The sequence below is a fragment of the Talpa occidentalis genome, unplaced genomic scaffold (assembly GCF_014898055.3).
Source record: "Talpa occidentalis isolate TD23 unplaced genomic scaffold, MPIMG_talOcc4v2.1 talOcc4.11, whole genome shotgun sequence".
Lineage (NCBI taxonomy): Eukaryota > Metazoa > Chordata > Mammalia > Eulipotyphla > Talpidae > Talpa > Talpa occidentalis.
In genome coordinates, this window is record NW_023601104.1 from 36,874,168 (window position 1) to 36,889,517 (window position 15,350).

At 36.5% G+C, this 15,350-nt stretch overlaps 1 protein-coding gene and 1 pseudogene across 5 annotated transcripts in view; one reads left to right on the forward strand and one right to left on the reverse strand.

The window, feature by feature from the left end:
* NEO1 (neogenin 1) overlaps positions 1-15,350 on the forward strand; it is a 180,746-nt gene that overhangs the window by 45,124 nt on the left and 120,272 nt on the right. For all 5 annotated transcript variants that reach the window (XM_054688657.1, XM_037502890.2, XM_037502892.2 and 2 more), the window contains exon 2: positions 14,324-14,641. In XM_054688657.1, the coding sequence (XP_054544632.1) occupies positions 14,324-14,641 (318 nt within the window). The remainder of the gene's footprint in view (positions 1-14,323; positions 14,642-15,350) is intronic.
* LOC119239507 (U3 small nucleolar RNA-associated protein 4 homolog) lies at positions 12,216-13,375 on the reverse strand (annotated as a pseudogene).

Sequence of the window (15,350 nt, forward strand, 5' to 3'; positions counted from 1 at the left end):
ATATTTATTGGACTCCATTGTGAGTATTCTGGAAATGAAGTCTTATCAAGATGTTGTTAACTTCTGGATTTCAGAGATTTCCACCTTTTTTCTCATACCCCATCCCAAGATTATTTCACATCAGAAATGTGTTATCAAGTGATTAAGAGCTCAATGCATGAAATATGAATTTGTGACTTATTGTGACAGCTTATGTATGCAGGGTTGAATTACACCAGCTTTTGAATTCAGTTTATATTTATTAGTGAATATATAATTGAATTGAAGAATTCTAGAACCCTCTATACAGGCCTATGAGACTCACATTTTTCTAAGCATCTATTTATTTTGCATTTGAGAACTTGTGCATGCACAGTGTTGTTTGCAGAAAATAGCTTTGGTATTATATGAGTCATTATTAAGAGTCTTCATCTTGTATTTTTTTGCATATGTTTAAGTTGTTAGAGTGTCCTATGGGATTTCATAAATATTAGTTCTGTTGGTAAAGCTACTGACAGCAAAAGTGTTCAATAAATTATTCATGTGCTATTTGTTTTCTGTGTTCAAGAATTAATGCATCTTTACTTAGAATTTTTATTTTAGCTTTACTCTATAACTTGGTAACAATTTATAGACATATGGTGGTACACTTGAATAAAATATGTAATGCTTGTTTCCCTTATAAGAAAAGTACTCTTTTAGTGATATTTAGGGTAACATCAGCTCTCTAAAACATAGCTAATTACTGAAGAATAATTAAAAAAAAAGTTTTCAAAAATGTGAAATAATTTCATAAAAATTGCTGTTCTTTCAAGGCCTGGGCTACTACATTTTATTTGTTTCTGTATAATTTTATTCACTTTTGCTCATTAAAAACTTTAGGTTTTGTTTTAAAGTCTTTCCATGCTTTCAAATCTTCCATTATTCTGGATAATTTTAATGTCTGGTGAAATCTGGCTATTGAAAATAGTGCCTCAATGAATGTAGGAGTGCATATATTCCTTCAAATTAGGGCTTTTGCATTTTCTGGTGTATACGTAAGAATGGAAACCTGGGTCATAAGGAAGATCTATTTTTTAATATTTTTGAGGTATCTCCATACTGTTTTCCATAGGAATTGAACTGGTCTACGTTTCCACCAACAGTGTGTGAGGGTTTCTTTTTCTCTAAATCCTCCTCAGCACTTGTTGTTTTTGGTCTTTTGATTATGGGCCATTTTCACAGGTGTGGGATGTGGCTTTGATTTATATTTACCTGATAAGTGATGATGGATATTTTTTCATGTTCCTGTTATCCATCTGTACGTCTTTGTGGAAGTATCTGTTTAGCTCTTCTGCTCATTATTTTTGATTGGGTTTTTTTTTTTCTTTTTGTTGAGTTGCATGAGTTATTTGTATCTTGGATATTCGCCCCTTGATGTGCAAATATTTCCTCACACTCAGTAGGTTGTCTTTTTGTTTTGATTATAGTTTCTTTCATTCAGAAGATTTTGTTTGATATAGTCCCATTTACTTCTATTTATGTTTGTTTGTATTGCCATTGTAGATGAGTCCAAAAAGATATCACTGAAGCCAATGTTGTGGAGTGTTTTGCCTATGCTTTCTTCAGTTACTTTTGGTTTAGGGTCTTACCTTCATATGAGTCTTACTTTATTTTGAGTTACTTTTTCTTGGTAAGGCGTGAGGTGGTGATCTAGTTTCATTCATTTGCATGTAACTTTCCAGTTTCCCCAAAACTATTTATTGAAAAGCTTTTCCTTTCTCCAGTGTATATTCTTTTTAATACTATTTTAATACTATTTCTTTTAATTTTAATACTATTATTAATACTATTCTTTCCCTGTTGAATTTCTGTCTGGTTCTTCTGTGCAGTGGTGAAAGTGAGATGTTGATGCTTCCTTCTACTATTGTGTTATTACCAATGTCTGTTTCAAATTTGATAATACAGTGCCTTATGTATTTTGTTTGCTGTGTATATATTGATGAGTGTCATGTCTTCCTGATATATTGATTCTTTAATCACCATATAGTGTCCATCTGTGTTTCTTGTTACCTTTTTTAACTGAAATTCTATTCTGCTGTCAGTATGGCTGTCCCTACGTATTCTGGGGTTCTGTTTTCTTGTAGGATTGTTTTCCATCCTTTTATTTTGCTTATCTCTGGTCTTGTTCTGGGAGCAAGAATTATCCTGTTAATAAAAAGTAATTGAGATCTTCATGTCTCATCTTAAAACCTTTGCCAAACTTCTTAGTGCATAAAAATCCTCATAATCTTGGCCCTGCCTACTCAGTTCAGATTTCTTGCCTTACTTGCTCCTCCACTACCATCTATTTCTAGGCTTTTGCACTTGCTGTTCCTTTGGAAGCAGTCTGCTATTTACTGGCTGGCAAATACTCAGGGAGCAGCCACCATTGTATGCCAGGGAAAGTTTTTGCTCTCATCTAGCTTATATATATATTTTTTTTCAAAGATTTATTTATTTATACATGTACTGGGTACAGTCAAAAGCACAGGAGGGTGAGGGAATTCACCAGAGCCAGAGTGGGGAGCAGAGCAGGCAGAAGGACCGAAGTACACTGCTGAGGGGAGCAGCGGGTGGAAGGAGAGGTCTGCGTGCCATGCGGGACCCTCCTATGGTGGCTGGGGAGCAGCCGGGGTTTGAACCGGCACTGCAGAGGCTGTGGGCAGCTTTGCAACCCAGTGCTCAACTGCTGCGCCACCGATGAGGCCCTAAAGATTTATTTATTTATGCATACAAGAGCGGTGGTACAGGTCAGAGATGCAGGGTGGGGGGGGGGTGAGAGGATCCACCAGAGACAGAGTGAGGAACAGAACAGGCAGATTGATCGAAATGCACTGCCGAGAGGAGCAGCGGGTGAGACAGAAGAGATCTGCTCGCCATATAGGTTTCTCCCTTGCTGGCTGGGAATCGAACTCTTGCTGCAGAGGTTTCAGATTGCTTCATAGTGCGGTGCTTAATCCCTTGCGCCACCAGGGAGGCCCGCTTATATTATATTTTGAGGATGGGAGCAGGTTTATGAGGCATGAGAAATTAAACAATAAAATAGAAATTGTTTTGTTCTTATTCAAAGTATATCCTTAGTAATCTTTTTGAAAGAATTAATGTATAAATTATTTTAAAGAGAACCTACAGTCCAGAAATCTTTGATATTACTGTTACTGACTTAAGTTCTTGAAATACTACTCTCTAATAATGTAATAAACCTTTTTGAACCAGGCAATCTGTGGTAATTAGATTATTATTCAGCACCTCTTACTCTGCCTCTTACACTGCCTTAAAACTAATCTTAGTTTTAGTTTACCTAGTTACTCTGAATAAAGCTGTGGTAATAAGGGCTGTTAGAGGTATCCTTTAGAAATAGCAGTAAGAAATGATATTTAGCTTCAAAAAATTATGTTCTTATTAAGAAAAGATAGGTTTATACTGTATGTTATAAAGTTATATACTTAGATCCTAAAATTGGAAAAATTCCTCCTCAGATAGCTAAAATACAGATTGCTATTCAATTGTTTATATTTTCTTAAATAGGCATTAATAGTTGGAACACTTTCTTAAAAAGCTATCACTTTATTTCTTATGCTTTAATTATATGAAAATGTGCTTTTTTAAAAAGATTTATTTATTCATGCATACAAGAACTGGGGTACAGGTCAGATGTGCGGGAGGATGAGAAGAATCACCAGAGACAGAGCAGGGAACAAAACAGGAAGACTGACCAAAACACACTGCTGAGGGGAGTAGCAGGGGCCAGATAGGAGAGGTCCGCTGCGCCATGTGGGATTCTCGCCAGCTAGTCAGGATCGAACCTGCGTTGCAGAGGCTGTGGACAGCTTCACAGTGCTGCGCTCAACCGCTTACGCCACCAGGGGAGGCCCTGAAAATGTGCTTTTAAATCTATAAAAATTTTATATACCCAGAGTTTCCATTTTTTTTTTTTATTGCAAACACCAGACGTTTTAACTAGCATAGGCATATATATATATATATTCCCATATATATATATATGGGAATGATATGGGGTAGCCTAAAGAATCAGTGGAAAACTAAAGACCTAACAGATACCTACTTTTTTAGGCCAAAGAAATTATTTTTCTGTAAATTATAACTTTCCTGGGTTATATAATTAATTATAATTATAGACTCAGTTTTCTTGAGTCTATGCTTAAGAGCATGTTGCATAGTTTTTGGTATGTTATAATTGCGTAGACAATCAACATGTTTTACTATTGCAAAAGTATCTAGTGATAAGGACAGTCTTTATAACAACACCTTTAATCACATCTAAGAAAATTAGAATTAATTCATTATTATCTGGTATACTCAAAATTTAAATTCACCCAATTTCCTAAACGTTATTTGTAGTTCATTCACACATTTGTTTTTGTCTCTTTATAGTGTTTGCATTTAGAGCAATCCTCTTGCCTTTGTTTATGATGGCATTGCCCTTTTTGAAGCTACAGTTGTCTTAGAATGTTTCACATTCTGGATTTGTGTATTTCTTCATACTTAGATTTAGGTTGTACACTTTTAACAAGAAAATTACATGCTTCCTACTGTATCTCATCAGGACATAGATGATGTCAGGTTTTCTTAGTACTGGTACAGTTGTGTTTGATTACATGGTTAAGAGGTGAATACCAAATTTGTCCACTATTAAGTTACATTTCCTCCTTGTAATTGACTTGTGGGTGACACTCTGAAATTTTGTGACTATCCTTTTTCCAGAAACCCAATCGTCTGAGCATTTACCAATATTGAATTATTATAATTTTTAATTAAAAGTTTGTAAAAAATTTAGCTTCCAAACAGGCATTTCTGAAAAGGTGTTAAAGAGGTGATGAAAATAGTTGCTTTAATTTCTTTACTTTTTGCTGTTTTGATGGAAGGCCATTGGTTTGCATTTGACAGAGACAGCTTTGCTTTAATCTTCATATCACCTGTCATGATTTATTATCTTTTACCCTTTACAAAAAGGGCCTTTTTTCCTTTAGAAGGAACTTGTTGTTTGTCTTAAAACATTGATGAAGGGTAGCAAGGTCCAGTGCCAACTATTCAATAGAAATATAGTGCAAGCCACATACACAATTTAAAATTTCCTAGGTACCACATTAGAAAAATGAAGCAGGTAGAATTAATTTTTATCTATACTTTATTTACACAGATATATCCAAAACAACAATATACAAATTATTAATGGGATGTTTTATGTTCTGTTTGCTAAGATGTCTTCTCACCGGGCATGTATTTTATACTTAGTGCAGATCTTAATTTAGTCATATTTGGAATTCTCAGTGGAGTTAATGTTGCTAAGTTGCTCCTGCATGGGCTTGTGCAAAGGTAGTCATTGTGATCTTGGGCACAGAGAAGCCAGACTTTCTTGGTTCCAAGTCTTGTCTTTTTTCATAGCTAACTTCATGACTTTGTACAAGTTATTTATTCTCTTTGTGGCTCAATTTTCTCACTGTAAATTGGGCATAATGATCCTATCACCAGGGTTGGAGGATTGGAAGAATTAATGCAGATGAAGCACTGGAACCATACCTGGAACTTAGAAACTGTTTAGCAATAATTAACTATAACTTTAGGTCCTTTAATTTCTGTTTTGTCTTAGAAGTGTCCTTATAAGGGGCCTTCCTGGTGGCGTGGGGGTAAGCTTTAGTGCTATCACGCTATCATTGCTGGGGCCTGGGAGCTAACCCTCATGTGGCACAGCAGACCTCTCCTGTCTCACCTCCTGCTCCCCTTAGCAGTATATTTCAGTACATCTGCCTGTTCTGCTCCCCCCTCTGTCTCTAGTGAATCCTCTCACCCCCACCACATACTTCTCGTGTGCACCCCAGTTCTATGCATAAATAAATAAGTAGATAAATATTTTTTTATAGAAAGTACTCTTATAGGAAGTATACCATGTTAGGAAAACTAGAATTAAGTATGTTTGATATCTTGCCCTCATTCTCTTGCTTTATCCCTTCTATGGTAATGTTATAAACCAGCAAGATGAACTAGATTTCCAGGACAATTTGATTTCAAGGGTCCTCTCCTCTTGGTACTATCATGAAATGGATGAGAAAACCCAGTGACTCTGACAATGGCAATGGGTTAATGAAAGATTGTCATTATGATTTAAAAAAAAAACATGCAGAAGATTGAGAGCTACAGTAGACTAGGTTCTCTTTGTAAAACCCACAAATACCTCTCTCTCACAAAAGTCTATATAATTATAACAGTAAGATAAAATATTAGCATACAAAATAAAGGGCACTTGAAATTAATGAATGTAGTTTATCTACTTCAGTTATTTAAACTTTAAATTAGTTAACTACCCATTTTTATATTAAAACAAAATAGCTGTAGATGATTTAAGTACTTAATGAAGTTTTGCAAAGCAAAGAATCTATTTAAAAATAAGTTGGAAGGGGTCTCCCTGGTGGTGCAAGGGATTAGGTCTCAACACTGTGAAGCTATAGGCAGCCTCTGCAGCATGTGTTTGCAGCATGAGTTTGATCCCCAGCCACGCAGCTAATCCACATGGCACAGCAGACCTCTCCTGTCTTGCCCACTGCTCCCCTCAGCAGTGTATTTTAGTCAGTCTGCCTGTTCTGCTCCCCACTCTGTCTCTCAGCCCCCAAACCTCTAGCCTTCACCCCAGCTCTAGTATGTATAAATAAGTTGGCATTTTACTGTGATAAGGCATCTTCCACTCAGAATACCAGTAAAGTACTATTATTGGTCATAGTAGAAAAGTACACCACTTAATTATCAAAGATTAGTTAGTTGAAATCTTTATGTGCATTTTCTGAATTAATGAACATTTCCTAAAGATATTTCTAAAATGGTGGTAAATGAATTACATGTAAAACAGTGTCAGTCCTAAGTCAGATCTTTTGATTGTGCCTTTTGGTTAATTCTGACATTATGTTATCATTGAGCCCATATTTTCATTAGGATACTATGCAAAAGTGCAAATGGAAAATACTCCTATTTTAAAAGTTCTGAAATACTTTGCATCACGTATTTGGTGAAATGTGTTATACCTAGTTGCTTATCAAGTTGTTTACATGAAGGTTAACATGAAAATTCTAACCTTTTTTCATATAGCAGAATTAAAAGTGACCAGTTCACATTTTTCCTCTATTTAGAGCTGAATTATAAATAATTGCTAATCTTGTTGACTGATGCAATTGTTAACATACTTTTCCTAAGAATTGTTCTAGAAAATTTCCAGGTAGCTATTCAGAACATTTGTAGTATTGCTGCAGGTTATTAGATTATACCAAGTCTTCTTGCAGATCATATAGGAATTACAATAAAATACTAGTTTTAATTGTTTATGTCACTTTAAACATTTTTACAATGGACAGATTACCACTTCTCTGCTTATACAATTTTTGAGATTGAGGCTGATCTTAGAAAAAATAGTGGAGATTTGATGTAATGCAAAGTGACTAAGAATCTCTAACACTTAATTTTATCTTAACCCAACTACCTTTCCTACTTGAAGATCCCCAAAGGACACAGACAAGTAAAACACAAAACAAACCAAGGCTACATGGCAAACCAAGGCTACATGGTCATTGTAATAATCTAATTGATTAGATTTTAATAGTCTCTTGTAGTCTGCCCTTCTAGGGAAGATAGACCTTACAAACACAGAGAAGTTCAAATTCTTTGAAGAGCATCTAGGAGTAGTTGTCAGAGAACACCTCTTTTGGAAGAGTGACAGTAGGTTAAAATATGAAAGATAATAAGAAGGTAGCCCTGTAACAGAAAATGGGTGCAGAGCGAGTGTCCAGGCAGAGGGAGCAACAAATGCAAAGACTTCAGAATGGTCAAAATCATGGCTTGTTCAAGAAACTGAATATGGAGACCAGAACTTACTGACTGAGAAGTGAGTGTGAAGTAAGATAAGGTTGGAGAGAGGCAGGAACCAGAGACTGTACCAGTTTTTGAAGGTCATGCTAATGATTTTATTTTAGTTATAATGGGGAATGTTTGAAAGATTATGCAGAGAAGAAAAATGGACAAATTTGAGTTTTAAAATCTTGTAATATTATTTTACACTTGGCAAAAATATAATTAAAAGTAAAAATTAAGGTCATTGTTATTTAATACTAGCAATTTCTAAAATGTGATTGGTGAAGACTAAGCTGCTAGATGTTAGCAATTTTCAGAGAAATATTATAGGCATTTGAAACTATGATTAGTTACTGTTTATTAGGGATCTATTATCTGTCCAAGCAATGGGTATGTGCTTTACACAAACTCATCTTCGCAGAAATGTCTTTGAAAGGAAGACCATTTTTTACTATTTTATGGGGACAAAATTTTAGATATAGAAATGAGGGAACATAGTGGCATAACTGTTACAGGGCAGGGAGGGGGCACCCCAGAACGCCCAAACCTGCCTGTTCTAAATAGGTTCTGCCATCTGCCACATTAAGACAAAACATATAAGAACTTTAATGGAAAGGAACTTTAATACAATTAGTGAACAATACAGAAAAGACAAAGAATATAGTTTCTCAATCAAACACCCAAAGTTACCCATCTCCTCATGGGTAAAAATCCAGCCAAACAGAATTGGCCCAAAGCAAGGCCACAAAACCTGCCCCAAGTCTAAAGTACCTTCCTGTGGGGACCCATAGAAAAGGGCCAGAAACAGCCAGACAAGTCTGGGAGAAAAAGAGCAAAATCAAAATCAAGATAAAAGCCATTGTTAACCTCACCGTGGATCTCTCACCCACATTTGTTTCACCCAGTCCAGGACCAAGAAGCAAGCACAGTTTCTTCACATGTCTTTTTGCTCCATGTGCCTCCTTCAGGTTACCTTCTTGCTCTCCATCCTGCTTCCTTTCTTCTCCAATTTGCCTCCAGCTCCTTCTCCTCCCTGCTCAGCTCCACCCTCCCTTGGGTGGGGCAGGTAACCTGGAACCTCCCCTTTTTTGGGGTACCCCCTGTTATATAACTAGGATTCAAAGCCATGTGTGAGTGACTTCACTTTCTCCAAGTTTTTTTCACATTATGGCTGTTTTTGACAGGGTAGAAGGCTGAACATTGAAGAAAAGAAAAGCACTCTTACTATAATAAATATTTATTGGATAAAGGAATTCAGATAGCCTTCATTCAGGGGAAATGGTTGGGAAGATAGAGGCTATACATTCAAACCAGTTGAACTTCCCTATTAGGACATTATGATCCTGAAAAATAATTTCAGAATCAATTGTGATAAGGAGTTGAAATTCATTTTTTATGGTATGCTTGTGTACCATAAAGTTTTTCAAAGTGTATGTATATATGAGTATATATGTATTTGTAGATAGGACAATGAAAATCACCTATATAACTAGCCCACTTATCTTACTTGTAAACCCCACAAAAGGAGTTATGAAAGGTTATAGATTCAGTCTTTGGAAGAATTGCCTGTGCAGGGCGTAAACAAACTGGGTACAATAAAATTTAGAATTATTCACCATACAAGGTATGCAGTGAGTGACAAGATTTGTTGATATTTAGGGGCTTAAAACTGATATAAGTTCCCTGTTGATATATTCCTTTCATAAGATGGAATTCTATCAGAAAGTGTGAAATAACAGAAAGTGTGAAATAGTCTATCGCAAAGTGAGGAATAGTCTATCAAGAAGTGAGAGTTGTTCTATTAAGAAGTGAGAAATTTGCAGAGACCTGGGAATATAGAAGAGATCAGACAGGATCATTAAGCGTAATTCAGAATAATTTGTCCAGTAACTCTGGTCACAGTAAACTAAAATTAAGCAAACTTAAGTAGGTGGGAAATCAGGACCCTGGTGAGAAGTAAAGGACAATCTATGTAAAAGTAGCCCGAGTGAGTGAGTGATAACTCTACTACTGTGACAAAAGGAAAGTGGTAAAGAAAATGGTGATAGGTCTTTTAAAAATAATTTTCTGTTCCTAACAAAGGATTGTTTGCCACCAGCAATAATTTTATTAATTAAAGGAAAAAATGCACAAGTAGTTCATATTTTTGAAAATAAATAGTATAGGAATCCATGAAGGTAGAAGGCTTCTCCTTGCACATTCTCCTTAAGCAGCTCAACTTCACTCCTCTCTCCAGAAAAACACCAGTGTTGATTTTTCTAGACTTTTTCCAGTAATTACATTTAAATATGAATATGTATATGTGTGTACATGTATATGTATATTTTAATATAAGCAGAGTCTGCTCTACATATTTTAAGAGGTGAATATTTTCTATTTATATGTACTTTGATAATCTTTCAAGCTCAGAATATGAGTATGCCACAGAGTTCCTATTATCCCCATCCTGTGGAGTCTCTCTCTCTCTCTCTCTCTCTCTCTCTCTCTATATATATATATATATATATATATATATATATATATACACACACACACACACACATATATATGTATATATATATACTTATACACACATATATGTAACTCATGTAGATGAAAATAACTATTTATGATTAAGTGAACAAAACTATTTTTTTACATAAGATATTCAGATAACACCAAATGTTGAGAGAAGTTGTTAAAATAGACTGAAACCTTGCTACCCTGAGATTATCCCCATTTTGGTGGCTAATTTTTAGTATTTATTCCTTCAGGTGTTCGTGCATGTGTAAACATACACTCACATCTACCATATGTATAATATTTATAAATGAATGATACACACAAACTGATTATAGTATGAAATTATTTTATATGTGCCTGGGATTTTTGTCCTCCCTGACCCACCCACTCTTTCTTCATTCTTTTCCTCACAATAACCTATACTAACAAGCTAGTATACTCTTTCCTACCATTCTCAATGCTGAGTGCAATAATATGCATAGAAATTATATAAATTAGAGTTGTCTGCATTGTCCAGTTTTCACAGAACTCATTCCATATCACATGAAATGCAACTCACTCATATTTTACTGGCTAAATATTTTTGAGGCAAGGATCAGTAAAATACAGTGAATGGATCACATCCATTCTGCTGCCTGTTCTTGTAAATAAAGTTTTGTTGAAACCCAGTCTTACCCATTTTTCTATTGAGTAGTGTAAACTTCTAAATTATTTGTTATTTGTGATATAATTCCCCCTAATCTTGTCTTTGCTTTTTAATGATATTTTGATGTAGTTATTATTATTACTTTTTAAAGATTTATTTTTATACAAGAACCAGGGTACAGGCCAGATGCTTGGGAGGGTGAGAGGATTCACTTGAGACAGAGCGGGGAACAGAACAGGCAGACTGACGAAATACACTGCTGAGGGGAGCAGCAGGCATGACAGGAGAGGTCTGCCACACCATGTGGGACCCTCACCGGCCAGCCATGATCGAACCGGCGCTGCAGAAGCTGCGGGCAGCTTCCCAGAGCAGCGCTCAACTGCCTGCAACACCAGGGGAGGCCCCATGTAGTTATTTTTTTAATGTTTTGAGGTGTGTCTTTTCTAGTTCTGAGTTAGTGCGCATGCGCTCTCGCTCGCTCTCTTTCTCTTTCTCTCTCTTTAAAAATAACTTTGTTTTATTATCATAATTTGTGAAAAAGGACAGGGTAGATGGTTCAAGAACAGTGCTCTTTTTTGAGTCCCAAATTTCTTCTTTTTGATGGGAGGTGGGAGCTGAGTGATGATGGCATCCAGGGACTGTTCTGCTACCAGGGTTCTTTCATCCAAAGATCCATGAAAGTAGAGGCTTATATATCTTAAATGTTTGTTGGTCTGTGCATCTCCTGATGTCATATGACTCATTTGTTGGAAGAAGTGGATTGTCATTAGGAAGAGGCAATGACTTGTCAGTGATTCAGAACATAAGGCATCAGGAGAAGGATGTGCTTTGGGTCTCTTGGGATGAAAATTGGTGTGTATGATGGGAATATCCCTTTGGAGCCAAAAGGAATGAAACCCTGTTTTTGGATGGTCTGGCTTCACTCTCTTTTTTTTTTAATATTTATTTATGCATACAAGAGCTGGGGTACAGGCCACAGAGGCAAGGGGTGGGGGTGAGAGTGAGGGGATTCACCAGAGACAGAGTGGGGAAAAGAACAGGCAGTTTGACCAAAGTACACTGCTGAGGGGAGCAGCGGGCGAGTCAGGAGAGGTCTGCTGTGCCATGTGGGTTGCTCCCTGGCTGGCTGGGGATCGAACTCCTGCTGCAGAGGCTGTGGATTGCTTCATAGTGTGGTACTTAACCCTTTGCGCCACCAGGGAGGCCCCTGACTTCACTCTTTATACTGTTTGTCTGTGTTGCTGTACTCAAACACCTGCTGATCAGAATGAGCAATCATGAGGTTGTTGGTATTGGAGGTGATGGCCAGAGCAGTCACAGGGAGCTTGTGAACAGGCACTGTGCAGTGAAGCTTTAGAGGTTTCAGGATTTACACATAGATCCCTGCAGTGGTACCTGACGCAGTGAGGTGATTCCCATGTGGACTGACTGCCAAAAGATGCATGGACTCCACTATCCCTGACTGAGGCTGGAAAGTATACGGGTACTTGATGCTTCCTTGCAACAGTCAGATGATATATAGAGAAACTAGATTTGATGCCATAAAGAGCTTTATTGAATCTTCAGAAAACAGAATCTGAAAGGAAGAGCAAAGAAACACTGGCATCTTGGAAACTGTTTGGAGGCTTGTGTTGTCATGTTCATAGTTCAGCAGATAGAAAACAGAGAAGCTGCAGAATAGGCTATCCAATGACCACATGGGGAGATACAGTTCTAAATAATGTACTCAGGACCTTTGTCTTGAGGTGTAGTAAATGAGCTTCATCTTTAGCTAGTGGAAGTCTATCCCTATTCTTTCCTGTTGGAACTGTAGATCCCCACTTGCCAAAGTTCAAATGATGGCAAAATGGAAGAAGAGAAGCTGCTTCCTTTTTGAACTGGAAGTAAGAAGTCGATGGGGATAAGTGATTGTTCAGAGAGCAGCATCATAATTCTTAATCTCCACATATTGGGAGGAATGACTAGGTGGGTGTCGGTGCCTCCAGATATGAGTGCTGTTGGGCTGTGGGCCTCGGTCCTCACTGAGTGGGATGCTAGAAGGGCTTTGTGTCCACTGCCTCTTACTGCTGGAAATCACAAAGACCAGCTGAAAAAGGAATACTGTTCCCCGAGGCTGTACGCATCACAAAACTATCTTGATCAGACACAGCAATGGACTGCACATATGCAGTTGCCATGAGATGGTTCTTCACCAGCATCCTGGTGTTTTAGTCCCAGAACGGCACCTTTTATGCTGAGTCCATACTTACTGAGAGTGCTGTCAGACAAGAAGGCCTTGCCCCATATGATGCACTTCCACTTAGACATACCCATGTACTGCTTATCCATGAGCTGCTTTCCCTCCACCGCTGTTTCATATTTATTTAGAACCATTCTTTAATTGTTTAGCAAAGAAGTAGTGTCATCCTTAGGTTGATAATGTAAATAAATTATAACTAAATTAATGTGTAGATCTTTTTGAAAAACAAGGCCTGTTTCATTTATTGTACTAAGTTTCTCCGATTATTCACACAAAGAAATTTGATTTCAAATTTACTTGTTCATGGGGTAGTTGATGAGAAGGGGCAAACTTTTAGGTTGTAAAACTTTTTGGCTGAGAATATAGCAGATGTTTTCTTCAAATTACATTCTTCCCGTGTTCGAAGAATTGGCCAAAGGCTTGGGAAAAATTAAGCTGATCTGTCTGTGCGCTTTACATCAAAATGATTTCTGGGTGAAGAGTCTATGTGGAAAATGAAACTACAAAAAATACTAACACATGAAAGGCTAGCTTTTTTTATAACCATGAGATAAAGAAAACATTTTTAAATGTAGCAAATTGAATTTTATGTAGTCAAATTTATTTCCTTATAAAAATCAGTCAAAAGAGATAAAATAATATTTGTGAGACATTAAACCCAAAGATTGCTTTTAAATCAATAAGATGACTAATCCATTAAAAAATGTAGTGTGTATATATATTGAATTTATGAAAGAAATATAACTGATAAACATAGAAAAGGTACCTTAGAGTCATTTCAGTTTTCTACCTATGTTTTATAAAAAAGTTCACTTTGGATACAATAATTTTAAATATTTATAAATTTCACTGTAAGGCCAGAAAGAAAACCTTTATTAAAGATTCATATCATCTAAGAAAGTGTTTTTTTTTTTTTTTAATCTTGGGAGGGTCTTTTTTCCTAATGTTCTGAATGAGTCAAGTTTTGTTTTTCTAGTAAAAGGTAAATTCCTTGTGAAATGACTATATATGTATATCATACCCAAAGAACATAGAAGAAAGTTTTGCTTAACTTTGTTCTTTTTTTATTATTATTTTTATAGGAGCCAGCATTCGAACATTCACTCCATTTTATTTTCTGGTGGAACCAGTGGATACACTCTCAGTTAGAGGCTTTTCTGTTATATTAAACTGTTCGGCGTATTCTGAGCCTTCTCCAAAAATTGAATGGAAAAAAGATGGAACTTTTTTAAATTTAGTGTCTGATGATCGACGCCAACTTCTCTCAGATGGATCTTTATTTATCAGCAATGTGGTACATTCCAAACACAATAAACCTGATGAAGGTTATTACCAGTGTGTGGCCACTGTTGAGAGTCTTGGAACTATTGTCAGCAGAACAGCCAAGCTCACAGTAGCAGGTAGGTTTTGTTAAATAATTTGTATTTTCAAATCTTGATGAAAGTGATGTTATCCTGGAGTTTTCATTAATACACTCATTAAACAAGTGTCATCTGAGCATATACTGTGTGTTTGGGATTATGCTAGGACTTGCTTGGTGTACTATAAGGAATAAACTATAGTACTTTCCCACTTTCTGATGATTTAGGTGACTTAAAGTTGCTATTACAAGTACTGAGCCAGGTCTATTTTTCTATTTAAACTGGAAATGACAGAAAATTGTATAGGAAAATTGAATCATATTGATCACTTTTATCCTGCCTAGTCTAGCCATTTAAAATGACTGTAAAAATTCCAGTGAAAATGGCACATATTAAAAAAACTAGCAACAACAAATGTTGGCTAGGTTGTGGAGAAAAAGGAACTCTCCTGCACTATTGGTGGGAGTGCAAACTGGTCCAACCACTATGGAGAGCTGTGTGGAGATTTCTTGACCTACTAGACATAGAGCTTCCATATGATCCAGCAGTTCCACTCCTAGGTATTTACCCAAAGGACACAGAAACATCAACTCCAAAGAGCACCTTCACCCCTATGTTTATAGCAGCACTGTTTACAATAGCTAAGCTTTGGAAACAACCCAAATGCCCAAAAATAGATGACTGGATTAAGAAGATGTGGTGCATATACACCATGGAATATTACTCAGCATTCAAAAAAGATAAACAC